Below are 23,480 nucleotides of genomic sequence, written 5' to 3'. Positions count from 1 at the left end.
ATAGTTTGGCTAGGGGTGCGACTTTTACTCTGGAGCGACTTTTGTGTGAAATTATTAACACATTATGATATCATTTCACATGTTATGTTGGTGTTTTGGAGTGACACTGATTGTTTGGTAAACTTGTTAGCATGTTTTTTATGCTATAGTTATCTGAATAACTCTGTACCCTTATTCAGCATGTTGTTCTCTATTGTATTTTTATTTTAAATTGTCTTTCAATATGACATATCTGTTCTATGTGTTGGATTTTATCAAGTAAATTCCCCCAAAAAATGCAACTTATACTCCGGTGTGACTTTTATGTTTTTTTTCCTCTTCGTTGGGCATTTTATGGCTGGTGAGATTTTTACTCTGGTGCGATTTATGGTCCGAAAAGTACGGTAGTTCTGGCATTTCGAAAATATTTTTTTGAAATGAATATTCTCATATTTTAACATTTTAAACCTCCTCTGATGTTTGTGTCTCAGGAACAGCAATACTATACCTGAGTTAGCCTGTAGCCTGTTTAATCATACCAAAATATCCCCAAAATCCCAAAAAATATTCTTTACATCTCACAATTAATTTCAATTCTAACTTACCTAATATAAAACATACTGTAATTTTCTGACTATAAGCCACTATTTTTTCCCCTAATTTTAACCCCTGCGGTTTATAGTCCAGTGTGGCTTATTTGTTGATTTATTTTGGTTAATAGATAACACTTTATTTGAGAGTGACATCATAAGACTGCCATAAGACCGCCATATTTATGACATGACATTATCAAGGGCATTAATGAATGCTTATGACAGATGTCATTAAGTGTCACCTGGAAAGTTATGTCACTAACTCCATTTATGTCCAGCTCTATTTCAGCTGTAGTTCAGATCTATTCAAAAATTAGATAATTCCCCAGATGACACAACCCGATATCTGTCATAAGCATTCATTAATGCTCGTGGCAGTGTCATGTCATAATTGTGATTGTCTTGGACCAAAATACATGCTTGACTTCTTAAGAGTCCTATGAGACATCTAGACCCCTAAGGTCGTCTGGAACCGGTCTTCTGCATGTTCCAAGAACAAGAACCAAGCAGGTTGAGGCAGCATTTAGTTATTATGCTCCTCACCTCTGGAACAAGTTACCCGAACGTCTGAAGTATGCTCAAACTGTTAGCTCTTTTAAATCAGGGCTAAAAACGCTTTTGTTTAGCACTGCATATCTATAACTGTCTATATATTTCAATCTACCTGCTTTCTATTCCTCTTGTTTTTATCTCCATTGCTGATTTCAATTATTATTAGTAGTAGTAGTTTTTGTTTTATTTTTATTTTATTTATTTATTTTTATTCTTTGATTAAATGCGATCTTTTGTCTTCGTTTCTACTTTGTGTTGATTTAAATGTGATTTTTTATGATCTTCATGTGATGTAAAGCACTTTGAATTGCCTTGTGTTGAATTGTGCTATATAAATAAATTTGCCTTGCCTTGCCTTATGGCGCCACTGTCAGATAAAGTGCTACCAAATACCATAACTAGCAACTAATGAAACAACTGTACAACAGTAACTGAAGAAATAATTAGCAAAGAACATGATGTTGATTGTTATTTACCATAGTGGCCCGAATATAAGACGACCCTGATTATAAGACGACCCCCTTTTTTCAAGAATCAAGTTTGAAAAAAAGACTTTTTGAACACCAAATTAATTTTTATACAGAAAATAAATACAGTACATTAGAAACAAATGATTATAACAATACATTTGAGAGAAAAAGCATTTTATTTTGCCTCATTCAAAGCTTAATGTCTGAACATTTAAATATGTAAACTAAAGTGCAATTACATTCGTAAATGAATGGCTTCTGGTTTTTGAAATGTACAGAAACCAATCTGTTGTCATAAAACAACAAAATTGCAATAACTGCATTAACCATCATAGGGAAGTCTAACTGTAACTATAGTCTTGAAACAAATGTGAATAAGGAAAAACAATGCAATAAAATAATGCGAACTGGTTAAACTTGAGAGTAGCAGAGATCTGTCATGACAGAACATTGCTTCAATGATATCTGGCGCCATCTAGCGTCGTGAATGGGTATAAAGTCTAGACCGCGAATATAAGACGACCCCCACTTTTTCAGTCTTATTTCAATGCAAAAAACACCGTCTTATATTCGGGCCAATATGGTACATCTGAAATGCTGCAGTGCATGCTAGGAGGCATGTTGGACAATAACAGTGTTGACAGCAGGTGGCAGCAGAGCATGATTGTCTCCAAAAGGAGCAGAGATGGGCAAGTGAAGCTTGTTGATGCAATGAAGCTTTGCAGCCAATTGTTTCAAAGCTTCATGGAGGTTCATTTGATCTTATGACAGTGGTATGATGCCCCTGTCAAACAAACTGTTACTGGATAATATCTTTTGGTGTAAATATCCTATAATACAGTGAGGACAGCTGTGGTTTATAGTCCAGTGAGGCTTATCTATGAACAAATGCCATTTTCGTGTCAAATTTGGTGGGTGGCGGCTTATAGGTAGGTGTGCCTTATAGTGCGAAAATTGTGGTAATTAGGGTATTTTTCCCTCCAGAAGAAATTAATTGTCATCTGAAAGGAATAAATATGTAATTTGTTGGGATTCAAAAAGAAAAAGTAAATATATATGCATGGCTAAAATGAAAATAAATGAAGAAATTATTAGCACAGAACATGAATTTTGATTGTTATTTACATCTGTGATGCTGCAATGCATGCTAGGAGGCATGTTGGACACAAGTGTTGACAGCAGGTGGAGCGGTGATGGCTAAGTGAAGCTTCTTGAAGCAATGAAATGTGGTTCATTTGTTCATATGACAGTCTTACTGTCAAATAAAGTGTTATCGGTTAACATAATTTGGTTTAAATATCCCATAATACAGGGAGGATAGCTGCGGCCTATAGTCTGAAATTTTCGGTAATATATATTTGTTTGCGTGTATGTTTTGTATTTTTTAATTTTCTTTATTGAGATATGATTAAGTTGAAAGGAACCCTTCGTTTGATTGAAATTCCTGTTGTTTTGTGCTCTCTGGTCAGTTTCTTGCAGGAAGTGAGAGAAGAAATGTTTACTGCAATCAAAAGCTTTCCTGCTTTCTAACAGTACATCGTATAAATAGGAACAAGAACAATCAAATTCTTAGAAATCACTGAATACAAAACATACAGCGAATAGAAGCTCTTCCACGAAGGACAAACTGCTGTGCAGAACAAACTTTTTGAACCTTTTTACAGCTGCAAATAAATGTTCCATGTCCATGTTGTATTTAGTAATGTCAAAAGGCCATTATCAGAGGAATGTGAATTGCCCTTCTGCTGAACGTTCCAAATTTTGGTCTGAGGTCTCATCCCACATCTAAGTTTGGGTTCCTAATGACTTACATTGACGGACAAAACCTCTTTTTGGGTTAGCCGTCACCGCAAGACAATTACTGGGTGCAACCAGGCAATCTGATATCACGAGATAGCGCATAAACACTACACCACATGTTAAGAACACTTCCCTTGCCTTATTGGTGCGTTTTTAATATCTATGAGACATAGGGAAATAAAGTAAATCAGTCTTTGTTAATTCAACATTTAGACTTGTAGATTTTCTGCATGTGTGTGGGAAAAGAGTTGCATGATTATATCGATTTTAGAATATAAAAAGTATAAATGCTTGGTGCAGCTGTCCATTGGACATTGGGGATATCACCTAATTGTCATGTACGAGACGGAGGACCCAGTTGCGTATCGCAGACACAGGATTTTATTGATGTTGACAGGCAAGGGAAAACTATCAGGTCAAGCGATAATGGCAAGTTGACATGCAGACCTATGTTTAATCGCTGACGACCTGACACTGGATGTTGTCTGCTCGAGGCTTATATAGTGTTCTCAGTTATTCTTTATGACATAATAAAGGACTTTGTGATGCATGAGTGTGAAGCGACATAATAAAGGGCTTTGTGATGCATGAGTGTGAAGCAATATGATGAAACATTACTAGCTGAAATATTACACATGCAAGAAGATGAAACATTAATGGCAGAAACATTAATACATGACGTGACACTAATGTCCAATATTAATTTACATGCAATACACTATGTGCAATATTTACAACATCAACTGCTGCTACTTAACTTCTATTCACACATATTCTATCTGTAATACTTATTTACGTGCAATATTAATGTGCAATATTCAATGCCTTCACTGTCAACTGCTGCTACTTCACTTCAATTATTTGCACTGCCTAAACATAGGACTACTTCATACTAGGGCTGTCAAACGATTAAAATTTTTATTCGAGTTAATTACAGCTTTAAAATTTATTAATCGTAATTAATCGCAATTGAAACATCTATAAAATATACCATATTTTTCTGTAAATTATTGTTGGAATGGAAAGATAAGACACAAGATGGATATATACATTCAACATACGGTACATAAGTACTGTATTTGTTTATTATAACAATATATCAACAAGACGGCATTAACATTATTAACATTCTCTTAAAGCGATCCATGGATAGAAAGACTTGTAGTTCTTAAAAGGTAAATGTTAGTACAAGTTATAGAACTTTTATATTAAAACCCCTCTTAATGTTTTCGTTTTATTAAAATTTGTAAAATTTTCAATCAAAAAATAAACTAGTAGCTCGCCATTGTTGATGTCAATAATTACACCATGCTCACTCATGGTACTAACCCATAAAATCAGTTGGACCCAAGCGCCAGCAGAGGGAGCCAAACACCAAAAAACATGTAACAAGTGGACATTACACTGTACTGTCATTTTAGTCTGTTTGAGCGGGACATGTGCGTTAATTGCGTCAAACATTTTAACGTGATTAATTTTAAAAATTAATTACCGCCCCTTAACGTGATAATTTGGACAGCCCTACTTCATACACATTTTATATTTACTAAGATTTTATATTTTTATTCTTGCAAGTCACTTTTGAGATTTTTACTTGTCCTGCACAGTAAAGGGGGATGCGCCACAATTTTATAGTACAACTGTATAACAACAATCAAGGGCTATTCTATTCTATTCTATTCTATTCTATTCTATTCTATTCTATTCTATTCTATTCTATTCTATTCTATTCTATTCTATTCTATTCTATTCTATTCTAATCTAATCTAATCTAATATCTATGTCTGGTTAGTTGCTCATTTTGCCACTCACTTGTAGGAATTCATCAGTCAGAGCTGTGAAATTTGCCCATAATGGCTAATTCAAACTTGGCATGTGCCGATAACCGGTTTCAAGGTATGCCGTGGTATGAAAATGTCACATGTTCAAAAACGCACAAATTTTCTATCATACCGACCCTAAGGTATTAGCTATTTTTTATGTACCAAAAATGCAGGAAGAAATCCCTCGCTTGCAGCTGCAAGGCTCAACCCTCCCCCACTGGTTGTTGCTCAGTGTCAGTGGGTCAGCTGTGCTACACTATGGCTGGAGGAGGTGAAACTCTCGAACTTTTTACCGCCATCGAAGAAAAAAAAATAGCTGGTATGGGAATACTTCGGATACAGAAAAGTTACAGACGGTGTCGGCTTAGAGGAGGAGGGCCAACGGACATGTAAAACATGTTTGAGTAGGGTGGCTGCTGAGGAGGCAATACCTCCAATATGATTTCGCATTTATACAAAATTAAAGGTTAGTAAACACTATCATGAACGTTTCCCACCAGCTATGAGAGTTAACTCCAGCGTGTTTAGTAGAGTTGGGAATTTTGGGGCACCTAACGATTCGATTACGATTCAGTGGCTACGATTCAATTATAACCTATTAGCTGCTTTTAATATATATTATATATATAATATATTATATAAAATATATATATTACAAGACGCCCCCTCTTTTTCAATACTCAAGTTTGAAAAAAAGACTTTTTGAACACCAAATTAATTTTTATACAGAAAATAATTACAGTACATCCGAAACAAATAATTATAACAATATATTTGAGAGAAAAAGCATGTTATTTTGCCTCATTCAAATCTTAATATCTGAACATTTAAATATGTAAACTAAAGTGCAATCACATTCGTAAATGAATGGCTTCTGGTTTTTGAAATGTAAATAAACCAATCTATTGTGATAAAACAACAAAATTGCAATAACTGCATTAACCAGCAAAGTGAAATCTAACTGTAACTGTAGTCACGGAACAAATCTGAATAAGAAAAAAACATTGCAATAAAATATGCAAACTGGTTAAACTTGAGAGTAGTTGAGATCTGTCATGACAGAACATCGCTTCAATGATATCAGGCGCCATCTAGCGTCGTGAATGGGTAAAACGTCTAGACCGAGAGTATAAGATGACCCCCTCTTTTTCAGTCTTATTTCAATGCAAAAAACACCGTCTTATATTCGGGCCAATACGGTAATAGAAATGTCTAAGATATTTTTTGTTGATCTGAAACCGGAGTTGTAGAGTTGTCCCGATCACATATTTTTGCACCAAAGTTCGAGTCACCTAACTTCTAGAATCTGCCAATACTGACTGATCTGATACCTTGGCAATGTGTTAATTTAAAAATGTATGACTTATTATTTCTTCTGACGAAATCCTTGTACATGTTATTGTGTTGCTTTAAGCCCTTAGTTAAAAAATTTAAAAAAAAACATTTTTTTATTCCGATGATCTAAAAATAACTTGCCAGGGCACGATTTACGGTCACGATCAGATCGGGGACAACCCTGGATTATTTTGTTGCTTGCAGTGTTGGGAGTAACGCCATTATAAATAACACCGTTACGTAACGGCGTTATTTTTTCAGTAACGGGGTAATCTAACTAATTACTTTTTCCGCCGTTACCGTTACTGACGGTCAAAAGCGGTGCGTTACTTACTCTGAATAAATTGAAGAAACTACCAGCCGTGTCGAGTCGACTCTCTGCTCTGTTGATATGTCATCCAAGACTTGGGGTGTGTTCAGGTTCGAGAATAGCGCACGTACTTCTGACTCCAAGCTGTTTGTCCCTGCTCATTCAATTAGACAATGCTTTCCAAAGTTTGGTAACGTTTCTGTGTTTGCCACACCTGATGCTAGCCTCGTTCCCATCTTCCACTGTCAGCCAGCAATATTTCTGCTTCCATCTTGAGGACGGCAGACGCTTTGAAGGTGATGTGAATTGTCGGGAAACTAGCCTACCTGAATGCAGCCCCTCGAGAGATGCGATGGAAGTGATTGTGATTGGCTGAGGGTTAGAGTCATGTGTCGTGGTAAGCCAATCAGAGCCGGTGATTTCACAAGAAAACCGGAACAGCGCGTGCGGCAAACACACACGCAAACCTGATGCACAGGGTCAGGATGGCAGAGCAGTCAGAAGAAAAATTGTCCTTTAAGAGGTGGAGATATAGACACTATTTCAAGTTTGTCGAAATTAAAGGAAAGAACCTGCATGTAATGTGTAATTTATGTCCCGGGGCAAAGCTTTTGTCGACATCTGTGGTAAGCAATTCAAATCTGCTGAAGCACCTAACAAGTTAACTACCTGTCTGTTCTTCTCTATTCCACTGACTCGAATACTGCTCACAAAATTTCAAATTCTTTGACATACAACAAGTTCTTTTTAAAGTAACGGAAATAGTTACTTTCCCTGGTAACTAGTTACTTTTACTATAGAGTAATGCAGTTACTAACTCAGTTACTTTTTGGAAGAAGTAGTGAGTAATGTAACTAATTACTTTTTTAAAGTAACGTGCCCAACACTGGTTGCTTGTACTGTAGCTCTTAAGTCATTCACTGCCATAGACGTCACATTTATTTGAACTGGGAAAGGTGGCATTGAGCGATCATGTTTCACTGCCATTGGCGGAAATAGACATCCAATCCAATTAGACTGGGATCGTTGACAACCCTCCCGTTCAAAATGGATTGGACATCTATCACCGTCAAAGGCAGCCAAAGACTTAATATTTAAAAATAAATGCATTTTTTAAAAGACTATCTTTTTCACTCTATTCACCTTCTAAAAATGACATGATCGGGCCTGATTTCTGGCTAAATTAGAGGAAAAGTTAATTAAAAGTTAAAGTAGACTGCACTCTTTAACAAACCTCTGCTGAAAAAGGTCACAAAATGTGTCAAGACTAGAGAGTTCAATACTGGTTGGGGATCACACGGAGATACTGAAATACAAAGACATAAAATGTAAACAAGTTCCAAGTAAGCTACGGCGCGAGAACTATAGGATTTTGAATTGCGCTAAGACTGCCATGTGTGTTTGCTGACAAGTCGTGCGTGTCGAGGAGACTATTTGTTAACCTGCGACAGCTCCGGCGGTGTTGTGTGTCACTGTGATGACAATGTAACTCAATATATAATATCACTGTCAGAAGCGTATGTACATGTCTTTGGCATGACATTTTCCATGACTTGTACACTTTTTGTTTTTTTTGTAACGACAGGCCATGCACTCAAACTTGAACCCGAAGACCTTTGGAAGTAACTCTAGTACCTGCGAGCTGCAAGGGATCTGCAGCAGCACGCTAAAATTGCACTGCACGATCTCAAGGTGAGACGGACGGAAAGCCAGATTGAGTCTTTCCACTTGGGTGGGTCCGTCATGAAGCTGTCAGTCTGAAGGCTCCACACGTGGGGGCATACAGTACCCCTAACTTGACTGTCTGTTAATCTATTGTAACTTTATCGCAAGAAGAAAAGACAACATCTCAGGTGGAAAAATCACCTGATTCTGGTAAGCTTGTGGTAGCTTTATACAATGTTTTAAAGTATTCATGCTTCAATATTTAGGGAAAATGGGCAGAACCTTCATGAAATTGGTGAAAAAAACAATACATGGCTGAAAACACAGACAAGGCAAAAAAAGCAGTTTCTGCTCTTGCACTTCTCTTTAAAATAAACTGCTGTATTTTAAGCCAAAAAAACTTGTGTTTGACAGAACAATATGTCTATATGCTGCCATAGCAAATTCATGGCACAATAAGCCCCGAAATATTTTTAATTTGTCCGTTTTACCCTGGAAACCCCCGTTTACAGACGTCGCACAACCGCTTTTGTTTCAACCTAGCCATAAAAAGAAGGTAAGTAATCGTATTTATTATTCAAAATGTCTGTCATTTTTAGCTTAGAATCATTCATTGATGTCTAATATTTAGTTTAAGAAAAAAAAAATGACTTTAAAAAATTATTAACTCGCATAATTATCTGGTCTTTGCCAGATAATGTTATTCTGCGACTTTATTATTATTTATTAATCAACTTATTCTCCGCGTTTTTTCGGCGCGCCGCACAGCTCTTACCGCTGCACCGATCGGCACCGTTCAGGTATCGACACGTCCGGAATTTTCGTGTGACTGTGGCTTTTTGTCAAACGGCCCCGAAAAATTTTCTGTTTTCACGTAAACGCCGATTTTCCGATTTTTAAGATTTTTTTCAAAACGCTACTTGTCCTACAATTTTTGACCAAATCACATAATTTGGACATAAAAAAATTCCGAGACAGTGAGGGGCATAAAGACTGTATACAGAATTTGGAAAAAAAAAGTTACGGTTCCCCGGGAATTTGCCAAAAACTTTCCCATTCATTTTTAATGGGAAATGTCCCATTCACTTTCAATGGGATATCCAATAGAATCTACATTACATTGTTGCCATTGACGGCCATGTATGTCAAATCTATCAATGCTAATGGACTTGAATTCTATCAACGCCTATGTAACTCAATGCCATTGGCGGCCATGGACGTCCAATATTTTTCCCATTCATTTTCGATGGGAATAACAAAAAAATCCCCAAATCAACAGGAAATGACGAGATATCAATAGGACGTGTCCCCCAAACTTCCCCAATTCCATTGACGCTTTTGAAGGGTGCTGCCATTGACGGCCATAGACGTCCAAATTTCCCATTCATTTGTAATGGCATTTACTTTGTTTAATGCCATTGACGGGCATGTTTGTCCATTCTATTGATAGCCCTGGGCGGGGGTAAGATCTGTATCTCCACACGGCAAAGACCAAAAGTAATTTCTCCAGAAATTGCAGTTTCTAGTTTTTTAAACAAATTACGTCACAATGAGAAAATTAGCATCTGTAAAAAGGTCACAGATATCTACTTCATAACTATCGCTTAGTTGTATTTCATTACCATCGCATTTCCCCCAATATTTCAGATGACAAATAATTGATCCAAATAAAAAAAAATTGAAAAAAATGTTTAAAAGGGTAAATATATGAAAAAGAAAATCTTGACCACTCCTTGATGTCTGCGATTTCTGCATCCCGACGCTTGTTATATTACCATGTTTCAGCCATACAATCCCAAAAAAATCCAGCTGTGGCCATTCACAGCTGTGTCTTGACACTCGGTGATACATGCTACATGGAGTTTTTGGATCGAAACAAGGTAAGTCCGCGATAATATCTCGTTAAATTTATGCCGTCTGTAATTGTGCTCTCACCTCCAGATAGGGTTTTGCTGTTTTTTAAAAATTTTTTATTGCCCTCCTGTTTAAAAACTTTCTTCCCCCAGAATTTTTTTTAAGAGATTTTAAGCTTTCCAATGATGTATCACGCATTCATATCGGACAATTTTGAAATTTGGACAAAACGGGGGTCTCAGAGGCGTAACTTCAAGTCACCTCAGTGTTTTCCGCCATATATATAAAGTAGCTGCCTAAATTGATTGTATCAATAATAACTATCAGTATACCACAAACTATGGTACCATCTACATCTAATTTTGGGAAAAAAACTTTTGATACGCTCTCATTTTACACATGTTGTGAGACTCTCCCTAACTCCAACTATCAAATTAGCTCTTCCCCAAAATCCAAATATTTGAGTCACTTTTGAACGTACATTTTTGACAAATTATAATAATTTCCTATTTAGCCAAGACTTTAGCGCCTACTTGTGGAAACAGGACATTACAAAATGGGTAAAAACAAGCGTATAACAAACAGACTGTATTTAACAGCTTAATAATGAGAGGGTTACTCTATGACAAATTCTGTTCTGGTATGAGGGAGAAGACTCAAGTTTGCCACATTTGTAAACACTCTCAAGCATCTTTTATTTTTTGGCAAAGAGCAATCGGCTGGAACGAGTGTTTTTCTTTTGGCAGCTCTTTTAATTTTCTTTTTAGTCTTTTCGACCAAAATACTTATTAGTGTTATTCATATTTTAGTTATTTTTACGATGTGTTCGTCTTTGTCGTGTTTTACTCAACGAAAACTCCGACAAATTTCGTCTAGTTTTAGTCGAAAATTCTCAGAATGTTTTCGTCTATAAACATCAAATGTTTTAGTCCATGAATAAATAAATAAATAAAAGGTTTCCAACAATTTCAAATGAAAATTGACAGAGGAGCACATAATTGTAGTCTACAAGGACATCAACATCTTCATGATGATAATACACACTAATACAGCAGGAAAACAGCAGATTATTTGCAATTAGTTTTCCAAGAGTTTAAGAAGACACTCACCGAGTCACCGCGCTAAATGCTAATGCTAACGCCAAAAATATGCTAATGGAAACGTTATGCTAACGCGAACGCTATGCTAACGCTACAAGTTAGTTTAGTGTGTGATAATCACTCAACACAAACCTTTAAAGGCTAAAGCACCATTCCACATCTAGCCAAGAAATGAAAACAAAATTTACCAAGCAACACCTGACACATGTTTCACATAAGGAGCCTGGTATGGGCTCACCGTTAAAGCCTGTGTCTGAGGCGGGGGCTGGGAGGGGGCGATCGCAGCAGGCCACCAAACACTGCTAAAATGCGTGCTAACGACACATACAATAAGAAAATATCACACATTGTGAACTTATGACGGAAACTACGGCGAATTTTCGTCTCATTCTCGTCTTGTCGGGCAACACCTGGCATCCATCTCGTAATGTTTTGGTCTCCTCAGACACGGTTTTAGCTCGTCATCGTGACGTCATAGTCATGAAAAAAATGTCCGTTGACGAAATATTATCGTTGTCATCGTTGACGAAAACAATACTGGCTGGAACTAAAGGTTCTTTCAGAAGACTGGAAGATGAAGTCGCATGCTTCCACATCTGTTGGCAAGATTTTCGGGGGGCAATCATGGTGAGTGTACCTGTATACAAACTCTCACAATTGATCATTCAGATCGCTCCATTGGTCAAAAATCCTACAGCAAATTACGAATAAACAATGCATAGCCCAGACCTCAAAGGGAATGATGATGATTAGAGCTGCAACGATTAATCGATTAACCCGAGTAATTTGATTAGGAAAAAAAGCTTCAAATCAAATTTTGCTGCTTCGAGGATTCGTTTAATTTGTTGGGTTGCAATGGTTTGTTTTGAAAGCGTTTGCATTTATTTTATTGATTTAGTTGGATACACTGCCCTCTAGTGGTATCAGTGAATATGACATAACTCCTCTAACATGGCTGGATCCAAATGCTCCCTGTTCAGACCAACATAAGGTTGTAAAATTTTGTTTGCGCTAATATGATTATTTATGCATTCATAATTTAGTTTAGAGATATATTTAGCAGTTTTTTTGTGGGTGAAGAGAACAACGAAGATGCCCTGCCACAAGCTTTAACTGCTGGAACTACACTGAAAATGGTAATGCGGATTGCTGTCTGCGGTGGTGAGCCTCCACTCCTCTGGAACCCTTCAGCATCATCAGCAGGCTTCTCAGGGTCTTAAGTGTTTCGCCCCATAACCTAACCACTTCACCTGAGTGGGGCAGCAAAGCAAAGATGGATCCAGCTGCTCCCTGTTAAAACCAAGATAAGATTGTAAAATTTTGTTTGACCTAATATGATTGTTTATGCAGTCGTAATTTACTTTAGAGATATATTTAGCAGTTTTTTTGTGGTAATATGTGTTTGAATGATTTGTTAAGAGGAGTGTCAAAAAAAAAAAAAAAAAGTTAGCATTTTATAGCATTTAAGCTAGCGAACTTTTGCTATGCAAGTTAGCCAAATAAGCCAACTGTTCTTTTGTTGTACTTTGAACCACATTTATTTATTTATTTTTATACCATTTGAGGCTTAGCTCAGGTGTTTTAATTATAACTCTTGTGAAATGAAAGTGGAATTTTGCATAGTTTACAAAAACTATATTTTGTATTAATGCTGTTTTGAAAGTGCAATCTTAGCAACCCTTCATTTAACATCTGGTAAAATTTAGTTCGTAATCTGATTAGTCGATTATTCTACACTATTAATTAACTATTAATCGACTACTTAAATAATCAATAGCTACAGCCCGAAATTGCTGATTGCTTAAATGAAGTACAAATTTTCTGAGTTGTAGTGCCTACTGTTGGGCTAAAAAAAATTGGAACCTGCTAATGCTGCTCCTAGGCTGTGAACACAAAGAGAATATGAAATGTTGCTTTAGCCTCTGTGCTGAGTGATGGTCTCGCACTAAATGTAACTCGTAGCATTAGCATAGCATCCCCATTAGCATTAGGCTAATGCTAACAGCGCGCGTCCTCTTCCTTTTTTTTTTTAATGTTCATTCGAAATAGCTGGAAACCTTTATTTATTTATATTTGTCTTACAGATGAAAACACTGAGTAAATATCGGCCAAAACTAGACGAAATTGGTCTGAGTTTTTGTCAACAAAAACTAGACGAAGACAAACACATTTTGAAATGACTAAAATATGACTAAGACTAGGGCTGCAGCTATCGATTATTTTACTAGTCGATTAATCGATGAACTAGTTATTTTGAATAATCGAGTAATCGAATAAGGAACATGAAAAATGAAAATACCTGAGCTGAGCCTCAAATGGTACAAAAATAAGTAAATAAATGAAGATCTATGTACAACAAAATAGTAATTGGCTATATTTACATAACAAAAGTCCGCTAGCTTAAATGCTACAAAATGCTGACATTTTTTTTTTTTTTTTTTTTTTTTTTACAATGCTCTTAACAAATAGTTCGGACACATATTCCCACAAAAACGGCCAAATATACCTATAAACTAAATTACGAATGCATTAAAAAACATTAACTCAAACAAAAACTTAGCTTATGTCGATCTTAACAGGGAGCAGTTGTATTCAGCCATGTGACATGAGGCAGACCAGAGGGCAGTGTACCACCCTAATCAATAAAACTTCATGCAAACACTTTCAAAATAAACTATTACAACTTCACTTTAATGAAACGAATACTCGAAGCAACAAAATTTAATTCGAATATTTTTTTCTAATCGAATGCTCGAGTTAATCGATTAATCGTTGATGCACTAAGTAAGACTAATAAGTAATATTGTTCAAAAGACTGAGACTAAGACCAAAATGAAAAGGGCTGCCAAAAACAACACTGCTTGGACACAATTTTACTGCCAAACAACCACCAGTAGATGGCAGTGATGCACCAGTTTTGTTTTGATCTCATTCCAGTCCATCTGAGAGGTCGATCATACCAACAGAAGTTCTACTACCGATTAGTAAACGCAAAACAGTGCAATCAAAATGTTTTTTCTGGCAAAGAAAATAGTCTGCTCTTTCATTGGCTAGATATTCAAAAGAAAAAAATGATGATTAGTCAAAATGCTCTCAAAATGTTGATTCTGTTCTGAAAATCACTAGCAGTGAATGAGTTAAGGGATATGAGTTGTGTTGAAAAAGGGAAAAATGGAGCCTAGCATTCGATACCTCCATTTTCGATTCTTTCGATTGCTGATTAAGAGTGAATTATCCATATTCAAAATGAGTCCAGAATCAATAAAGCCTCAAATGAGGCTCACAGCCAAAAACGTTTGCGGTTACCAACTATTTATCTACTTGCTGACAAGCTGCTAAACCTCTGGAGTGCCAGACCCAGTGCAACTCTTGAGAAATGCCTTCACATGATTTAAAACCCAAGGGCTCAACTTGCCTCTCTGCCTTTGTCTGACTCTCTGTCTCTTCCATTCCCTCCTGCCTGTCTCGGTCATGTCTACCGATTTAGAGGTAATCTGACTCTTGGGTATAGAGCTCTGCCTTTTAAATGCACTTAGACAAGACTCAAAATGTGGTGAAAAGAATTCCCAGCTGGATTGCCGTTTATTTTATATTTTTTGTCTTTTGAGTTTTAACAGCTATTATGTCATCACAATAAAAGCAACGATGAAAAGGGAGTGACATCGAAGATGAGGGGAGGAAATCCGGAAGGGGAATGGGAGTGACACTGAAGATGAGGGCGGGAAATTATCATTTGCCAATTGGAATTCTACCATTTACTTGCATAATGGTCAAGTGCTTTTGGTGGAGGCAGTTCGCAACAGCAATGATAGCTTCCTATAGATGGTGGTGTAACATTATATTCAGATAAGCATAGCTTTTTAGTAGAAGACAAAGATTTGGGGCTGAATCTTGACTTTTCTGGTCAATTGAGCGAGAGAAATACCAACATGTAGAAGTCAGACAACTGACTTTCTAACAGAGTAAAATAATAATCTGTGTTGTAAATAAGAGTATGTATTGGGGTAGTTAGTAAAATTGTATCGCGGCTGTTCATGGGGAAAAAAATCCAATGGCGCTCAACTCTAGCCATGCAATGAGTCAGATTCACCCACGATGTGTGTCATAATTGGGCATCTGTAAAAAAAAAACTGTTTATTTTTGCCATCAAGAGACTTAAAATATTAGTCAAAATACTCTAAAATGGCATGCAAATGCCTGATAAAGAATTAGTTAATAACCTGATTGACTGAAAGCTGTCAATCAACCAGCCCCAGGTTGTCTTCTTTTTACTTTGACAGCACAGCTAAGCAGGAACCATCACATGTGCTTTCACAGCAGATTAATGAGTGCCGATAAAGTCGCCTGTTCTGAATGTTTGCGCGGTCTCAAAACTGCCTGGAGCAAGCATTCATAAAGCGCCCGCACGACACGGATCGCGTGAATCATGCCGACTCCCGCGTTTAGATTTCCACGAACGACCTGCAGAAAGCCTGTTTCAAATCAAATTAAGGCGCTAAGTTAATCAGGTGGCACCTCATAGACTGCCATCTGTCAAACTAATGGCCTGTCAGGGAGCAATGCTAGTTTTTTTCTTGAATTGCCGACCATCTGGGGTCTTGATAGATTATCAAATAAGGATGCATAAGGGAAGTTGTTGATTAACCCCTCCCATTTTGTCTGTTTCTCAGGAATAGCAATAATGGTCTTGTGTCAATTTTACCCAAGGCGTAAAATTCAGGTGGGGAAAAAACGCTTTATTACCCGTATTTTTCGGACTATAAGTCACACCTGAGTATAAGTCGCACCAGCCATAAAATGCCCATTGAAGAGGAAAATAACATATATAAGTCGCACCGGAGTATAAATCGCATTTTTGGGGGAAATGTACTTGATAAAATCCAACACATAGAACAAATATGTCATCTTGAAAGGCAATTTAAAATAAAAATACAATAGAGAACAACATGCTGAATAAGTGTACAGTATGGTAATGTTACATGATGCATGAACAACGAAATGCGAATGTGGCCGGTGTGTTAACGTAACATAGCTATTAAGAGTTATTCAGCTAACTATAGCATAAAGAACATGCTAACAAGTTCACCAAACCATCAGTGTCACTCCAAAACACCAAAATAACATGTGAAATGATTAGGGCTGTCAAAATTATTGCGTTAACGGGCGGTCTTTTTTTTTTTTTTAATCACGTTAAAATATTTGACGCAATTAACGCACATGCCCCGCTCAAACAGACTAAAATGACAGTACAGTGTAATGTCCGCTTGTTACTTGTTTTTTGATGTTTGGCGCCCTCTGCTGGCATTTGGGTCCAACTGATTTTATGGGTTAGTACCATGAGTGAGCATGATGTAATTATTGACATCAACAATGGCGAGCTACTAGTTTATTTTTTGATTGAAAATTTTACAAATTTTAATAAAACAAAAACATGAAGAGGGGCTTTAATATAACATTTCTATAACTTGTACTAACATTTATCTTTTAAGAACTACAAGTCTTTCTATCCATAGATTGCTTTAAGAGAATGTTAATAATGTTAATGCCATCTTGTTGATTTATTGTTATAATAAACAAATACAGTACTTGTGTACTGTATGTTGAATGTATATATCCGTCTTGTGTCTTATCTTTCCATTCCAACAATAATTTACAGAAAAATATGGCATATTTTATAGATGGTTTGAATTGCGATTAATTACGATTAATTAATTTTTAAGCTGTAATGAACTTTGACAGCCCTAGAAATGATATAATAATGTGTTAATAATTTCACACATAAGTTGCTCCTGAGTATAAGTCGCACCCCCAGCCAAACTATGAAAAAAAACTGCGACTTATAGTCCAAAAAATACGGTAAGTACGGGTGTGTTTAATTGTCCGAAACGGTCGGGAGAACAACATTAAACTTTATGATTAACTCTATTAACTATTTTATCATACATCCTGTTACGTGTTTTATTGAGTGACCATCTGGTATTGATAATAGATCACACAGGATGAATGTTACCAGATAAATTTGTGCATTTATCCAAGTGTCTAATAAAAAATTTAAAAAAAAATCCCAACCCATTTTATAGTCCAAGCGGGAACATTTTTGTAGGCAACCATCTGGTGTGCTGATAGAGGATCAAATTGGATAAATATTCCCACTTGGAAAAATGCCAATGAACACAGTTTATATTTCATGATTGACTCCATTACAAAGCAACTCATCGTGCATCCAGCTACTTAGTTTTGAGATTGGACGACCATCTGGGGTCTTGATAGAGGATCAAATTGGTTAAATGCTTCTGGGTCAGTTAGACAGGTTGGATTGGAAAAATGCCAGTTAACATCATATTATATGTACTAGTACATTACTATTAACCCCATTAGAGCTTAATTGCAAAGATGTAAGCATATAAATTGCATTGACGAGTTAATTGTACATGGGTCAAATTGACCATCAGTTTGTATGTTTTTGCAAATATTCTAATTTCATGTCTTTGATTTGGACATCGGTCAACTGGACCCGCAACAGAACAGAAGGGTTCAACCAGCTTTACATGGCCCCCTACAGTGCGCGCGCGCCATATGCATTGAGAGGTCATCATCGCCAAACGCGGTCCGACGGCCGCCTCAAAGGTGCGTGCTTCTTACCTACGGGTGGGTGCGCCGGTTTGTATCCCTTCTCGTTGCTGCACGCTCCGCGGCCGTGGAGGAGGGCGTGCAGCGGCTTCTCCTCACCGCTCCGGGGCAGACAGCGCAGGCCCTGCGCGCACGTCCCCGTGTATACGCCGCACGCCTGGCCCTCGCTCAGGGCGCACGTGAGGCAGCAGCCGCAGCCGGGCTCCTTGACCAGCTGGCAGCCGCTCGGGATCGGCGGACACATGGACATCGCCTTGTCGTCGCACGGCTCGCACGGCACGTACGAGCCCCAGCAGCAACAGCCGCGCAGTCCCCACAGAAGCGTGACCAGGAAGCACAAAGTCCCAAACATTGTTGTCGTCTCGTCTAGTTATCACGTAAAAAGTGCGGAGGAGGTGGAGGGAAGGAGGAGGAGGAGGAGGGGGGGAAAAGTGGACCGCTCTAATGAAGCACAATGCCTCAATCAGATAATCCCAGTCTTAAAAGCTAAAGCCAAGAGTCTTTATCCAAGTAGTGTTGCTATCTAATGCAAAAACAAAAAGCACGTTAATTACAGGCTTGAAAAAGTTGCTGGTGCTCTTTCATCCGAACCCTCCAAATGACTGTCCGCTGCAAAGACCCGAAAAACCTTTGCATAAAAGAGAGAAAGAAAAAAGACCAACTCCAAGCACACCCCTTCAATTGTCACTACTTTCTCCAGCTGAGCTTCCAGAGCAGACTGATCAACTTGGGAGCTGCCTTGGCTTTTTAAAAACAGCCCAAACCCCGAACTATGAATACGCTTAACAGCAGCCGGAGAAGGGAGGCGCACTTGTTCCACGACTTGGCCCGCAGCCAAAAGAGTCAGAGAGTCTCTCTCTCTCTCTCCCTCCCTCCCTCTCTCTCTCTCTCCCTCCCTCTCTCTCCCCCCTTCTAGGAGCAGCAAGCAAGCGAGGATCGCTCTGAAACACTGCTGAGCGCACGCTGAGGTGCCTTGAGAACAAAAATCTCACCCAAAATCTCCTTGCAGCAGGAGCTTGAAAAGGTTATGCGTTGCAGAATTCGTAAGACATAATCAATGACAACTCAATAACCTTCCTGTTCCATTGGTAAACCACAAATTGGCCAACTATCCTCCTTGAAATGGAGAGTTGCCAAAAATTGTACTCAAGTAAGAGTAGCGTTACTTCAAAAATAATTTTGCTAAAGTAAAAGTCATCCCCAAAAGTAAAAACGCATTTGCAGGGCCGGCCCAGCCTATACGCAGACTATGCAGCTGCTTAGGGCCCCTGACCACTAGGGGGCCCCCAATCTGGCAATTGTTTAATTTATATTCTATTTTGTTTACTACAGTTTGCTTTATTTGACTTTTGTGAGTTTTGATACTTGATTACAAGCTTAAAAAAATAAAAGTTCTTCCTTAACTTTTTTCTTTCCTCTTTTAGAAAAAGGTTTGGCGCTATCTACTGTAAGTACTGACAATCATTCGGGGTGAGAAGTTTGAAGTATGCAGTGCAACAAAATCTGACTGATATACAAAATATGGATGTATGGGTTGGATTGCATGTATGGGTTTCACAGTACACTGTGATGAAATGGTGGGCCAAAAATATGGGCCCCTTTGCATTATTTTGCTTAGGGTCCCCAAATGGCCTGGGCCGGCCCTGAAAAGTAGGGGTGTGACAAAATATCAAAATGGTGATATATCGTGATACTTTGTATCCCAAAAGGTTATCGATATGCTCCTGCCAAGAATCGAGATATCGTTTTAAAACGGTGTCAATGTCTAAAAAAAAAAAAAAATAGTTGCTACCAATATCTTCCAACACAAGTGTCTCAGTTAACTCTAAGGCAAGGCCTGCCCAGCCTATACACAGACTATGCAGCTGCTTAGGGCCCCTGACCACTAGGTGGCCCCCAATCTGGCAACCTAATTTTATAAATTGTTAATAGAGCATCCTGAATAATGTGGCGCGCATTGCCGTTTATCCATACAAACATCCATTTTCTTGTCATTACATGTGTTTTGGGGGGAGAAGTTTGAAGTATGCAGTGCAACAAAATATGATTCATATACAAAATATGGATGTATGGGTTGGATTGCATGTATGGGTTTCACAGTAAACTGTGACAAAATGGTTGGCCAAAAATATGGGCCCCTTGGCATTATTTTGATTAGGGCCCCCAAACGGCCTGGGCCGGCCCTGCTCTAAGGCCGCATTGACGGTACTCGACACCCAATCCATTTAGACTGGGAATGTTCGTTCATTCAAAACCTGAGAATTCGCAGTCATTCTGTCCGATTTTCAGGGCATTTACAGGTCACTTGCTGTTCATTTTAAGGCATTTACAGGTCATTTTCTGTTGTGTTTAAGTCACTGCCTATTCAATGGATGATTCCCAGATTTCATGTTCTGTAACTCAAAATAAACAGAGAGAGACCCATAAAATACCCCAAAATCAACAGGAAGTAACTGAAAATCAACAGGTAAATGACCTTAAATGGCCCAAAATGACCTCATTGCCTGGCATTGGCTGCCACTACTGGCCAAAGACATTCAATCCGTTTGAACTGGGAGGGAAGGAAACGAATTAACGAATGTTCATTCGCTGGACGTCTACTAGTGATAAACTCATTCCAATTAACAGCAAAAGCTTGTATATCCTTTTATTAGTTGTTTAGAATATCCTAGAATGATTTCCTGACCAATGTGTCGATAATCGTTGTATCGCTATATCGTAAGATCATCGTTATCGTGAGCTTTGTATCGCAAATCGTATCGTATCGTGAGGTACCAAGAGGTTCCCACTCCTAGTGAAAAGAATACTCAAGTAATGAGCATAGGCAGATCGACTATTCAGGCGAAGTAGGCGATCGCGTTAGGCCCCCAACCAGTAGGGGGCCCCCAACCAGTTGCCCTTGCCCCGACGAGCAAGGGCTTGGGCCACCGGAGCCAGCAGCACCCCCAACTATTCGTCATGTATAATTATGTCAGCATACCAAACAAACAAATAAAAAAACAAAAAAGAAATCCATTTGAATGCTGCATTTGTATTATCTCTCCCCCACATACACGCACTACAATGGACTGTTCCACAACGACGAACTGAGGGTCATTTTACATGGCGACTCTGTGACACAAAGACGCAATGACTGAGTTGCGGACTCGCCTCGCGTGCATATGGTGTCGGCGGAGACGCAAAATTCTTAATCCTGCCTCGAAAATGGAAGAATTCGATTGCGGGGGAATGAGGGGGGGTTGCTTCGCATGCATATCAAAGGCTACTGCTGCGCCAGACCCCGCGACGATAACGAAAGCACTCGTAGTCGTCACATTGCAGCGGTGCTATTTAACATTAAAAACTGCAAATGGCGGAACGCCGGCTTTAATTTACTGTTTTAATAATATTTTTACATTTAAATATGTTTAATGTTTCCATTTTTGTGCCTTTTGGAGCAAAAGTAAAATGCCACTGCTTCGAATGGGCGGGCATGTTTTCTTCCGGGCTGAGGAGCCCCGCTGGGTCAAAGTGCATCATTCGCTGTCACCTTGTAAATCTGCACTGCCCCCTAGGGCCTGGCATGAATACTACATCGTTTTCATGTGGAATTGCGACATTGTTCGAATGGAAACGAAACCATGTAGATGCACATTTGAAATTTTTCGTCTTCTCGGAGAGTCACCATGTAAACGGCCCCTGAGTATCAGTCGCTTAGCTTCATTTAGCATCGCTTAGCTGTTCTTAGCTTCACTTAGCTCTCCCGCGTTTTTCACGCCACTAAGCTCACTATTTTTACAGCTCACTTGCTACTTTGCACATCAGCTATTGTTTATATCGAACACATGAGCGAACGTGCTCTCCATGAGAGCCAAAGTGCAGTGAGGAAGACGTTGAGAACAGGCCGCTAATGCCTCTTTTAACTTTCTTCTTCTTCACAACGAACATAAAATACACGACAGCACACCCTGTGGCGAAACAATGTAGTACAGTTCCAATCAGTCATACAATAACACTCAACAACTGGTTACAGCATTTGCTAACGAAAAAAATACATCTATTAGTGACACCACAAGCAATGACGAAGAATTTTTTTTTACGGAGTGTAAAGCTTTCAGTTAGCGGTTTAGCGAACGTACCTCTGGTGAACATTTTGAAATAAAAGCACGTCATGTTCGTCAAATAAATAACGATTTCTGGAGTTAAATCCCACATACTTCAGAATTAATGTTATAATGTTATATGCATGTGTTTCCCTCTCATACTTTTAAGCACTGTGCATTAAGCATTTCTTGTGGTTGATAGCTGATCTGTCGACCATATTTGTTACGTAGCATATTTAAACCACCTTTATTTGATAATACTATGTTTAAATATTTTATTAACTTTAGTATGTTCAGTCTGGATGCATCTAAACAAAACGAGCTGAAAGCGCACGGTAGTCTCATCTCGTCTTTCCTGTTCATTTTGCTTTTGCTGCTCGTTTTGTGAAAAATTGACAGTGCTGTCATACTCATTAATGTTCCTCTCGGGTTCAAATTGAAACGGTTGAACAGATGACATGTTTATGTCGCTAGAGTCATTCTCTGGAAGCCCGGCAGCGTAACAATGTGACGGCACCACCCTGCAACGTCAATAACAATGGCGACCTACTAGTTAAACTAATTTAACAAATTGTATAAAACCGAAAACATCAAGAGGGGTTTCAATATTATTTTACTTTAACTCATGATAACGTTTATCTTTTAAGAATTAGAAGTCTTTCTATCCGTGGATCCCTTTAAGTAGAACATGTTTTTGTTTTTTTTTTGTTTTGTTTTTTTTAATCAAAATGCAGCCTTTTTCCACAGTAACCTAATATGTGTAATAAAAAACTGACCCATTTGAGTTTTTTTTCTGCTTTCGTTTTCTTACTTGGGAAACTATCTTGTGAAAACTCACTTATTTGCATATTTTTGGTAGCTTTCTGCAATGACCAACGATGCCACAGGAGGCCACCAAAGCTGTGGCCGATGGGAAAGTACCAATTGGTTTCAAAGAAGCACGTTGAAGTTGTGTCTAGACTTTTAAATGAGCTAAATTTAGCCTGTGTGGATTCTTGTTGATGTTATCTAAATGATTAATGTGTTATAAAGAATGGAACTGGAAGTACTTTGTTCATTTTCCACATTTGCTTTGCATTCAATAAATCAAAACAGTGGAGAAACAGTCCTAAAAAGGCTGGAAAGAGCGACGTCACATTTTAAACCTCTTCCATCTGTTCAGAATACCTGCTTCCGATTGGGTTGAATTCCTGAATAGATGTTTGTCAAAGTAGGAGTGCTGCAATTTGCTCTAAACGTCTTGTTCAATTTCACTTATGTATGATAGTGTACTCTATCTAAAACTAT

At 38.1% G+C, this 23,480-nt stretch overlaps 1 protein-coding gene across 1 annotated transcript in view; it reads right to left on the bottom strand.

The window, feature by feature from the left end:
* igfbp5b (insulin-like growth factor binding protein 5b) overlaps nucleotides 1-18,837 on the bottom strand; it is a 35,532-nt gene extending 16,695 nt beyond the window's left edge. The window contains exon 1 of the mRNA XM_057853040.1: nucleotides 18,124-18,837. Coding sequence (XP_057709023.1) covers nucleotides 18,124-18,463 — 340 coding nt within the window. The 5' untranslated portion in view covers nucleotides 18,464-18,837. The remainder of the gene's footprint in view (nucleotides 1-18,123) is intronic.
* Between the last annotated feature and the right edge of the window lie 4,643 nt (nucleotides 18,838-23,480).

This window comes from Corythoichthys intestinalis, chromosome 12 (assembly GCF_030265065.1).
Source record: "Corythoichthys intestinalis isolate RoL2023-P3 chromosome 12, ASM3026506v1, whole genome shotgun sequence".
In the NCBI taxonomy this organism is placed as follows: Eukaryota; Metazoa; Chordata; class Actinopteri; order Syngnathiformes; family Syngnathidae; genus Corythoichthys; species Corythoichthys intestinalis.
Note: the sequence above shows the minus strand (reverse complement) of the source record. Positions and strands in the feature narration are given on the sequence as shown.